The sequence below is a fragment of the Bos indicus genome, chromosome 20, assembly GCF_029378745.1.
Source record: "Bos indicus isolate NIAB-ARS_2022 breed Sahiwal x Tharparkar chromosome 20, NIAB-ARS_B.indTharparkar_mat_pri_1.0, whole genome shotgun sequence".
NCBI classification, from domain to species: domain Eukaryota; kingdom Metazoa; phylum Chordata; class Mammalia; order Artiodactyla; family Bovidae; genus Bos; species Bos indicus.
In genome coordinates this window covers 4,735,222-4,747,435 of record NC_091779.1, presented here as the reverse complement: position 1 = coordinate 4,747,435, position 12,214 = coordinate 4,735,222, and the positions used below count along the sequence as shown (strand labels likewise).

Sequence of the window (12,214 nt, the reverse complement as noted above, 5' to 3'; positions counted from 1 at the left end):
GGTAGATGGTCACCTCAGACAGCAACAGAAAAGCAATGGGAAAAGGAAGGACGAAAACACGAGGCAAACAATTGAAAACCTTTTCTTTTCAGCTTTTTTTATTTTAAATTACAAAGGATGTTGCATACACTGATGAATCTGTATCTGACTAGAAGTGCTGAGGGGCTGGAAGGTGACAGAAAACAAAGGCAACGATTGTATTGCCTTTTCTTCTGAAAAGAAAAACTGCACAACTATTAACCAACATTTAATAGAATAATTTTTAAACAGCTCATGCGTCAACAAGATAAAATTCTTTCTAGACAACAGACAAGACTGAATCCAATAAAAAGTTTCATAGCTCCAGTTGGCGGGGAGGGAAACAAAACTACAGAATATTCATGATAGCATTACAAACAGGATCCTACGCGCTATGCCAAAGAGGTCGCCACATTGTATGAACAAATGCTCTGAATTCTTGCCCTTCCGCTCTTCTCTTGTGACTTCTTATGTGCGGTCAGCCCTAGTATCACTGTTAACCACAAATGCTAAGTTATAGGACAAATCCTAGGGAAAGAAGGTTAAAAAAAAAAAAAAAAAGCAGGCAGTGGAATACAATGTCATAAAAATGTGGCGAAAAGGCAGATACAGTACACACATATACATTTCTGTTATTTGGTTCTGAAAAAAACAAAGGGCGAAGGGCAAGACACAGTAATCAGTCCCGCTCACATCCACCCAGGATTTAGTCAACTACACAATTGTGTTTACACTGTGATGAAAGAGGCAAACCCGGTTCACCCAAACTTGGCACATTGAAATACCCAACTCTGATGCTCCTCACCAGTCACCAAGTCGTCAGTTCCCAAGTACTATTCAGAAGTAGTCTTAAGGTTTTGTTCCCTTACCACTATCCCCAAACCTCTCTCTTCTAAAGGAAGATGGCAATTTGGCATAATTCAGTCCCTAGGTGTAATTTCTAGATTTCAGTCAGTTTGCTCAGCACGAGGATTATGCTTCAACACATAACCCCACTCGCCCCGGAAGGGTAAAACTGTCAGTAGTACTGTCGTCATCCTCCCCAACACGCTTATTCCTTAAAACGAAACCACCATTCCTACGGCTGACACTCATGGTTACACCCCAATGTGTTTGAAATATTAAAAAAAACATGGAGTCATCTTCTCATAATGCCCTTATTAAGATTACAAAGATTACAAAAGAATCCACAAGTATTACGGCACTGTGTGAGACTTATTTGTCATGATCTGAGGGAAGAACAAGACTGCAGTTCTGTGCAAAGTTGTGGGAATGGCCTCAGTTCCATGGGAAATGGTATTCCACAACAGACTTCACTAGAAGGAGAATTGAAACCTTTAACACTGAAAGCATAATTCAATGCATTCTCAAAATTCAAGTTTCAAGATTTGGAGAGATGCTAACATTCTGTTACATAATTAACTAGAAAATACTTGAACAGCATTTTAGGAAGACTATATAAAGAAAGGGAACATAAGTTTGTGTTAATTCCTGCTGAAGGCAACTTGAATTCGTTTCTTAGAAAGTTAACTAAATCTTAGCAGCTAAAATATTTTTAAATGTATGGAATAAAGAAAAGCACATCCATTCTTGACATTTTGGTGAATAAACTAACAGCTTTATTAATGAAGGCAAACATCAGATAATTGTATGAATATTATATATAAAAAAAGAAATCCAAACTAACAGCATTGTATTTCAAAAGTACTGTACTTCTGTTTCTTTTAAAGAGACTTGTCATCTGTTTTATAAAACAAACAAAATGAGTACTCTTTTCCTAAAAAATTCTGGAAAAATGAAATGGTCAATTTCAAGCTGATGAACTGAACACACCTTTCTTTAAATGCAGACTATTGCTAAGGAGCAAATAAAGTCAAGCATCAGAAAGAAGATGTATGACAAATTCATGAAAGTTAGGAAAAAGGGATGTAGTGAAATTACTGCTAATCTTTCCCTCTCATATTCAAAGACCATTCAAAACTGGTCTTTCATACAAATATAAAATAACAATAAAGAGAGGGAATTTAAAACCATACTCATCTGAAATCCTTCATGATGTTTTTATAATAGCTCTGATTCTCTTACCAAAAAGTTCAAAGTGAAAGAGTTAGGAAGTAAAAGGGAATGAAGACGTTTTGTTTTAAATGTACAAGTAAGGCACAATATAAAGCCACATCATAATCTGTCATGAAGGATATAGGAAAGGACAAGAGTCGTACATGGTACAGTAGAACAAGCAATCATACTGACTGAAAAAGTGTGGCACCCAATTCAAAACTCAGACAAGATCTTAACAAGGACAACCGGACAGCATGCTTTCACATGGAGACAAACTCTATAAAGAATCCAGTGTATCTGAAACGAGGAAGAACATTTTTTGTTTTTTTAAATCATAGTAGTACTAGAGTCAAAGTTTGTAATTGCTTTGGGAACAATGGGTTTATTCGAGGTGAATTCACAATGCTTTCACTTAACGTAAGATTCTGGACTTCATTATGAGCTATCTGTATACCATGAATGAACACAGAAAACCTTTAGAGAGCTCTTCTCTAATGATCTTCACCCAAAAATACATGCCACAATTTTCAAAAACAGAACATGTACAATTGTTGGGGTTTTTACGTTACCCTTATAAGATTTGTTTGTGTGATACACTAAACGTATATATTTTAATGACAATAGAGGAAGCAGATTATTACTGGCATTAAAGTACAACCATTTCTAGACGGTTTTAAATGCCACAGAGTCCCCTGGTTAAAATGTAAAGCTGCACAGCTTGCCTATGTCATCTTTATGATAAAGTTAAAACAGCAAGAGGATTTAACTTTCACTCTACATTTTACTGCCAGGTTTTTATTTAGATCAAGTATCGCTGCAGCATTCTGACCAGCCCAGATTTAGCAGCAAATGGCAGGAATCATATAAAATGCAATTTTTTTTTAACAAAGTGCTTTTTCTAAGATATACATACATATATAAATAGGTAGGTACAAAATAAAGTGTCAACATTAAAAAGCTCAACTATTTAAAAGCTTTTAACTATTTAACTTAAGTAGTACATATAAAACACTGAAATGCAAGGATATGGAATCTACTAAACAGATTCAAAGTCTTTTTTTTTGAAATGCAAGACCAAAAAATCAAATTCTGGTTCGCAGACAAGAAAAAGGTATAAAAAACCAGAATTCCTAACAGAGCAGCTAGAAAGGGGCAATTTTATAAACCTCATCAGCGGAGTCTCTACCAATGAAGTGATTTTCACCTGATTGCAAAACTGCCGTATTCTGGAACATATTTCAGTTTCCCAGACACACTCTGTCAAAACTTCATATACCTCCAAGATACAAACCTGTGCTTTGCCTTCTCCCACCTAAAAATGAAAACCATTGACCAATAAACTTACATTCTATTAAACCATTAAATCTGAGCTTATCTGTTTAGTGTGAATGCACTAACCATGTACAAAATTTCCACCAAGCACACAGGGTAATCTTGTGCATCACAGTTCAGCTAAGGTGTTAAGACAATCCTTCTTGGAGATTCTTCTTCATAATGTCAAAGAAGCATGAAAGCAACATTGCTCTGTTGTTACTGTGCGTATTAGAACCAAACCTTTATAAGCTATAGCTTCACATGCTATCACTTACAAATGGGAGAGGGTGGTGGGCAGGAAGAAAATAAAAGGAAACACGCTGTAGAGACAAAATATAATTAAAAATAAACTCTCCAAGGGGTATGGAGAAGTAGTTGGAGAAATAGGTATCTTCCCAGCAGCTAGGTCTGAAATTTTTGGTATTTTTTTTTCTGGCTAAAGAGAATTTTTTTTAAAAAGATAGAATTTTTAAGTTATCAGTTTTCAGAGTTCAAAACACAAAATCTGAAAATAAAACAGTGAGAGAGACAGGATGGAAAGATTTGTAGGGAAGGTTTATAACGCTGCCTTGACATAAGAAATTTCTCATCAAGAGGTAAAGCTTTAACATAGTTAAAACACTGACTAATGAAGCTGTTTTGTGTGAACAAAAAGAGCACCTAAAAACTAAATGTGTTAATATTTCTCAGTTCTAGAAACTATAGAAGAAGAATAAGTCACATGTTAAGTTTGAAGAAGCTAGTTTGAAAATACCTGTACAAAAATATAAAAATCTATAAATTTTTTTTTGTTTTAAGCTTGTGTTGATCTTTGAAAATATTACATGCACAATAATACATCAATTGGAAAAGTGGCAACTAAAGAATTAGATATTTTTAGCTTTTTTCTTTCTTTACATATATATACATAATACAATAAAAATAATCTGTATTTTGGTTGTTTGGTGGAAGTATACTACAACAAGCTAAATAAACTTTTTAATTTTCAAGGTCAAAAACTATTTTACCAATAGCTTACTAAAATGAAATATATTAAAATTTCCTACAATAAGTGCAGAAATAAAAAGACTTACAGACACCTAAATGGCCACCAACTTATCTACTATGGAAGCGAACTAGAGGAACAGCAAAATAATATCTGTGTGTGTGGATGCTCCTTCTGTAGATAATTGGACCCAAACAGAAATAAAATTCACAGTTCAGTAAGATCCCTAACCCTGACCTTTTCGTTTTTCTTTTTTTTCTCCTTTTTTTTCATACATTCATACAGTATCATGTAAGCTGTGCAAAACTTTACTTAGACTGGCAGTTTGCCATATCAGTTGCATTTGTCTTTGGTACAAAAAATAAAACAATCGCAATAATGTGCAAGTATTTGTCTTCTTCCGGTCAAGTACCGAAATATGAGTTTTCTAGAGCCATCTTTTTTTTTGTTTGTTTTTTGTTTTGTTTTTTATACAATACACAGACTCTGTGGCATATATCTACATTTCAACATAGTCCTATATACATTCAAAAATTTTGAAAAAGAGTTGGAACAAAAAAACATTTAAACCCCATAATTTTTCCACCTATATATCTTGTTTTTTTTCCTCATTAGGGTTTTCATCATACAAAATATTACCAGTTTTATAGTTTCCCCAAAATACAAGGCACAAAGAATATGCTTTTTTTTCTTACTTGCACAGACATTATATATATATATTTATATATATATTTATATATACCATATAGAGCTCGGAAAATGAACATCTAATATGGCACATGGGCATGAGTGCTGGGTTGTGCCATGTACAAGTGAGAGTAACAGTTGTGGAAAATTAGAACAAAAAGCAATAATTCTAAAAACAATCAAAACTGACTGTTTAAAAAAATGCTTCCTCAATTTTTTTGTGTGTGGTTCAGAGCATAAACCTGCCACAATATTTGGCATTTACTATTATCTTCACTCTTTCTAAGTGTCTTGCTTTAACAGATTTTGTAATCTGTATCTAAACATCTATTTAAATGTATGATTTTCAACTCTGATGCCTGTAGCAGTTTTAACCATGGTTTATGCTCTGAAAAATGCAATAATCAAGTATTTTGGATCATGCTTCACTTATGCTACTTAGTTCTTAAAACAATGTAACCTAATTGTAAATGTTTACATAATGCTAAACTGACATGCAAAACAGAATGAAAATTTACAATGAATAACGTGACAAACACAGACATTTCTGACCAGTGGTCCAATGAAGCTGATTACACTTTTGATGTTGGTATCCTTAGTCCTACAAGGCCTCCAGTGGGATTGCCTTCTGCAGTCTTCTCTAACACTTGGTTAACAAATTCTGAGGTTTGCCCAGCAACTGGGAGACCTGAAGAAAAGAGTAAAAGGCACACTTAGATATATAAGGAACAGGAAAATCTGAGGGTCAGGGGTGGCCCTCAGCTTGATACAACTCCTAGATGAGTGCTTGCTGCTTGCTACTACAGCCCAGAAAATAATTCTACCCACAGTAACTAGTGCCCACAAGACTAGCAGGGTCCAACCAAGAACAGTCCAAACCCAAACCCCAAGCCTGCCAACAGACACTGTTTCCTAAAACCTGCCAACGTGTCTTTTTCCTGTTCTCTCACAGCCAGTCTCTTCCAATTGCTTTAACTTCACTATATCTCGTGGATGGGCTTCACCCATGTGACCAAAAATACATATCTACAGGATGTTTTGAGTCATTTTTTCAATAAGGATTCGATCAATCTTATGTGCATTTTTCTTCATTTTAAAGGTAAGTGGATAAATAAGCAAACTTGGAAGAGGAAAGAAAGATGGGAGATACTACAAGTATGTTTATTTTTTTTGTCTTCCTCATCCTCTATGACTGAGATTGAAAATATCTGATTTATTGATTTTCAATAACAGAGGTATATATGTTTTAAAATATAATAAAAAATAAGCAATTAAAAGGAGATGGAAGCAGAAAAATCTATTTAGTAACTGCTTATAAGGAGTCAATATACCGTAAGAGAGTACTGACACCACCCTAACCATGTGATCAAGTTCACTGGGACCAATAAGTGGACAGACTGATACTGTGTGTTTCTTCTTTTCAAGACTTTTTTTTTGATGTGGACCATTTTTAGCTCCCTAACCAGGGATGGAACCCACACCACCTGCATTGGAAGGCCAAGTTTTAACCACAGGACCATGTATGTTTCTTGATTGACATAATGAGAAGGATATAACCTACAATGTATTCTTGCCAAGAAAATTTAACTGTATCTGATTATGGGGAAACATGAATTCAGATGCTGGGACATTTTACAAGATCAACTACCTGGGTTTTTTTATGGAAAGAAAAAAGACTAGGAGACTGATTTAGATTAAAGAAGAAGAACAAAAAACTAAATGCAACACATGATACTTAATTGGATCAAAAACAAACAAGTTTTTGATACAAATTGGATCAAAATTTGATACAAATTGGATCAAAAAAAAGTTATAAAGGACATTACTGAGACAACTAGGGAAATTTAAATATGAACTCCACATAGATGTTATGGCGATGTTGAACCAGGAAGTGCCAATAGTATTGTGTATAGGTAAGAAAGTGTCCCTGTTCTTGAGGAACACATGTTGAAGTAGTAGTTAGGGGATGAAAAATCATGTTGTAAGTTATTGTCAAATATTTATAGGGAAAAATGTAGATGGAGGCAGAACTAAAGCAAATGCAACAAAAATATTAACACTGGTTAATCTAGTTGAATGACATGCAAATGTTCACTGGACTATTTATTTCTACTTTTCTTGTAGGACTGATATTTTAAATGAAAAGTTGAGAAAAAATTAAGTACACATTATAATTAAAAAGTGAGCCTGCAAGACAAAAATGCAGAAGTAGAAAATAATCAGAGAACACATACAAAATGAAACTACAATAATATGGATGACAACAGAATATGAATAGAATGACAACAGAAACCAAGAAAGTCATATGAACAATCCTAACAGAGCTTTCGATGACAGAAGTTAAAACCAAACATGTATCAATAAATAAAAATGAGTGAAACACATCCATTAAACAAAAACTCCTGGGGACTCCCTTGGCAGTCAAGTGGTTAAGAATCCACCTTGTAATGCAGGGGACACGGGTTTGAGCCCTCATCCAGAAAGTAGGAGCCCACATGCCATGGGGCATGCCCGTGTCCCACAGCTGCTGAGCCTGTGCTCCAGAGCCGACACCTGCAGTTACTGAAGCCACGCCCAGAACCCACGCTCTGCAAGAAGAGAAGTCACCACAGTGAGAAGCCCACGCACAACCTGAGAGCAGCCCCCGCCTGCCGCAACTAGGGAAAGCCCATGCCCGACAATGAAGAGCTTATGCACGGCAATGCCGCCAAAAGTAAACTTTTAAAAAAGAAAGAAAAACTCCTAGACTGATTAACAAAGAAAAGCCAAACTATAAGTTATATATAAAAATCCAGGAGTGAATTTATGGTATTAAAATCAAAATGAAGTCTACATTTTAGTCTAAGACCTTTTAAAAAGAGATCTCATATAAAGCAATACAGAAAGACTGAAAATTAAAGGGTAGGCAAAAAAGACAATTCTCAAAATGAGAGAAAATAATTACAAATCAAGTAACTGACAAAGGATTAATCTCCAAAATATATAAGCAGCTGATGTAGCTCAAGATCAGAAAAACAAACAAACCAATCAAAAAATGGGCAGAAGACCTAAATAGACATTTCTCCAAAGAAGACTAGATGGCTAATAAACACATGAAAAAACCCTCAACCTCACTTGTTTGTTAGAGAGATACAAATCAAAACTACAATGGGTATCACCTCCACCAATCAGAATGGTCATCATCAAAAAATCTACAAACAATAAATGCTGGAAAGGATGTGGAGAAAAAGGAATTTTCTTGCACTGCTCGTGGGAATGTAAATTGATACAGCGATTTCTTGAAAAACTAGGAATAAAACTGCCATATGACCCAGCAATCTCACTACTGAGCATATACCTTGAGAAAACCACAATTCTAAAAGACACCTAGATGTCCACTGACAGATGAATAGATAAAGAAATAATCGTACATATATACAATGGAATATTACTCAGCCATAAAAAATTTGAGTCAGTTCTGGGGAGGACCTGTTATACAGAGTGAAGTCAAAAAGAGAAAGACAACATCATATATTAATGCATATATTAATATATGGAATCCAGAAAAATGGTACTGATAAACCTATTTGCAGGGCAGTAATAAAGATGCAGATATAAAGAACAGACTTGGGACACAGCAGGGGAAGGAGAGGATGGGATGAACTGAGAAAGTAGCATGGAAACATATATATTACCATATGTAAAACAGACAGCCAGTGCGAGTGTGATGCAGCTGCAGGGAGCTTAACCCAGCTCTGTGACAACCTACAACGGTGGGGTGGGATGGGGGATGGAAGGGAGGTTCAGAAAGTAGTGGACATACGTACACCTATTGCTGATTCACGATGATATATGGCAGAAACCAACACAACATTGTAAAGCAATTCTCTTCCAATTAAAAAAAAAAAAAAACTAATGTGGAGGTTTAAAAACTCTTTTCTATACATGTAAATTTCTGGATATCCTGATATGTTTATGTCATTGTTCCATCTGAAATTCTGTTTTTCCTTTATCTTGTCCTAATCAAAGAACAAATTATAAGTTGATTTCCTCAATAAAATCTTACCAAAAAGAAAAAAAGGGTAGGCAAAGAGTTACCAAGCAAATATAAATAATAAGAAAGTTGTATTCATGACTGTAATATCAGACAAGATTGAATTCAGGAAAAAAGCTGTAAACAAAACCAAAAAATATATGTTCTTAAAGATAAAGTCATCTATAATGAAGGGGATGTAACATACAGCATGGTGACCATAGTTACTTAATAATACTGTGCTGCATATTTGAAAGTAGGTAGGAGAAAGGATCTTAAAAGGTCTCATCACAAGAAAAAAATATTTTGTTAACTATGCATACTGATGGACGTTAACTGGACTTATTGTGGTGATCATTTTGTAATATATACTAATATCAAACCAGTACATTATACACCTGAAACATAAAATGTCAATCACACCTCAAAAAATTAGAAGCAAAATGAAAAAATTAATTCCTGAAGTTAAAACTAAAAGGAATGTAAGAGCTGCAAATAAACACAACAGATAATGCATCTGAGAGAACAGCAGTGAAAAAGGAAAGAATTTTAAAATTAGAAATGAAGAGATCTTCTTAAATTTGAGAAAAAGTGAATATACCTCAGAAAATACTGAAGATAGGCAAAGAAGATTCAATCCACAAATAGTAAGTATCCCCAAAGAAGAAAACCATAGCAAAGGAACAAATTAAATACTAAAAGATCTGAAGTTATTTATTGAAAGAGCACAGAGTGTATATGAGACTACCGACCTAAAATGACCAACTCCAAGACATAGTCTAGTAAAGTTACTAAGATTTAAATAAAAAGAAAAAAAAATCCTGCTGACATCTGGGCAAAAATAGCAAATGACATAAGGGGAAAAAAATCAGACAATTATTAGCTTTTCAAAAGTAATATTTTATGCCAGAATAAAAATGGACAAACATATTTAAAATACTCAAGGCAGGAGAATGTGAGTAAAGGACTGTATCTGGTAAAACTGATCATCAGGTATAAAGGGAAAAGCACAAAATTATCAATATGCTATGCTATGCTAAGTCACTTCAGTCGTGTCCGACTCTGTGCAACCCCATAGACAGCAGCCCAACAGGCTCCCCCGTCCCTGGGATTCTCCAGGCAAGAACACTGGAGTGGGTTGCCATTTCCTTCTCCAATGCATGAAAGTGAAAAGTGAAAGTGAAAGTGAAGTCGCTCAGTCGTGTTTGACTCCTAGCGACCCCACGGACTGCAGCCTACCAGGCTCCTCCGTCCATGGGATTTTCCAGGCAAGAGTACTGGAGTGGGGTGCCATTGCCTTCTCTGACTTATCAATATATAAACCTTTAAATTAAAAAATAAAAAGGCAGGAAGAATTTTTTTCTTACAAAACATTAGATTCCTCTCTCTACCTAACATAGGAAGACTATGTAGAAATAAAAGTCTTTTAGGGAAACAAACTCAAATGTTTACAATGTAATGTGGTAATATCAACAACTAATACTTACTGAGCATTGAGAATCTGTGTTCAGCAGTATGCTAAGTTCTTTATACGTACTCTTTCCATTTAATCAACACAACTGTCCACATTTTATAGATGAATAAAATTAGGTTGAGGGAAGTGAAGTTACTTCCCCACGGTCCTCAGGTAATAAGTGGCAGGGTCAGGACTTGAATCTAGAACTGATTTCAAATACTCTCTTTTTAACCATTATGCTAAATGAGCTTTTGTGTTTTTAAAACATATCTTAATTTCTGCATATGACCAGTGGATATTGCTAGAGCCAAAGAGAAACCACCAGCATTTTTGTGTGTGTGTAAAAAGATAGGGAATAAGGCATGCAGAACCTGAAGCATCTTAAAATAATAAAAATGTTTCAAGAATGAAGATAAGTGTTCAGTGGAATCCAATGTTACATAGAATGTCAAGAAAAATAAATCCTCAAGGAAGTCTATTGGACAAGGCACTTAGTGGGCCACCTGTGAGTTATACAGATATGTATTAAACTATCTAGAGATGAGTGTCAGATGACAAGGCCAAGTGATGCTACATGGTTACAGTGCAAGCACTTGCAAGTAGCAGAACTTATTTCTATTCCTAGTCCCCCTACTTGTTGGCTATAGGACTCATGGCAAGTTACTTACTACCTTGTTGGGCTTCCAATTCCTTATCTGTAAAACCAGGATAATAATACCTCCTTCACAGGACTGTGGAAGTAAATGACTAAACAACCTTAATAGTCAGATCCTGGATCACAGTAAGTACTATACAAATGCAAGCTGTTTACCCCTTTCTAGACTAACAAACTCTTTTTTCTTGTTTCTTAAGTATCTCTTTCATATCTTCTCCGTTGGCCTGCAAACATGAAAGTTGTCAAATTTCATGAAACCTTTGGGTTAAAATCTATATGCAGTGCTACTTTTACTAATGATTCCCAATTGCCATTCAGAAACACTAGTATATTTTACATTCATTATGAACACAATGCTGACAAGAGAAACTAATAGTCATTTCAAAAACCATGATAAACTTACTAAGTACATGGAAGCATTCAACATGCATTTATTTTCAATGAAATAAAATGCAGTTATTTTAGCAGCAGATTTGGTATACAGGAATATTTCTGTATAAACAGGAATAAAATAGTCTTGCTCACTCCACTCCATCTAAGAATCTTAATTTCTTCATAGCAATTACCACAATATTATTATTTCTGGTTTTCTGTTTATTCTTTATGCTCCATTTTTAGACTGCAAGCTTCTTAAGAAGAGTAGCAACAAAATCTTTGCTTAATCCCTGTGTTCCCCAACATCTGGCACATAGTAAGGCATTGAAAAAATTTTGTGGAATGAGTGAATTTATAATAACTGGGTATCAGAAAAGCTGTCTTAAATTCTAAAATATTTACAATTGAATTTTTTTTAATAATAGTGTTTGGCACTCTAAATTCAGGTAACAAATTAATGATTGAAAAGTAAGCTCTAATTCTTTTAAGTGAACTGATTCAGTATACAGTCAGCATTCTGGGTGAAAATGAACTGGAAGAAAATTTCCAGGTAAGTGAAATTTACTACTATACAGAATGACGATGTAAGAACCAGTTTTTAAGAGATAATCTTAGAAAAAACAGTTAAACAAAGAACCAATTTTACGATGCTTC

The 12,214-nt window shown here is 34.7% G+C and overlaps 1 protein-coding gene across 3 annotated transcripts in view; it reads right to left on the bottom strand.

Annotated features, from left to right (window-relative positions):
• Window positions 1–80: 80 nt before the first annotated feature.
• Window positions 81–12,214, bottom strand: part of CREBRF (CREB3 regulatory factor) — a 60,844-nt gene continuing 48,710 nt past the window's right edge. For all 3 annotated transcript variants that reach the window (XM_019982910.2, XM_019982911.2, XM_070774526.1), the window contains exon 9: window positions 81–5,750. In XM_019982910.2, coding sequence (XP_019838469.1) covers window positions 5,635–5,750 — 116 coding nt within the window. In that variant the 3' untranslated portion in view covers window positions 81–5,634. The remainder of the gene's footprint in view (window positions 5,751–12,214) is intronic.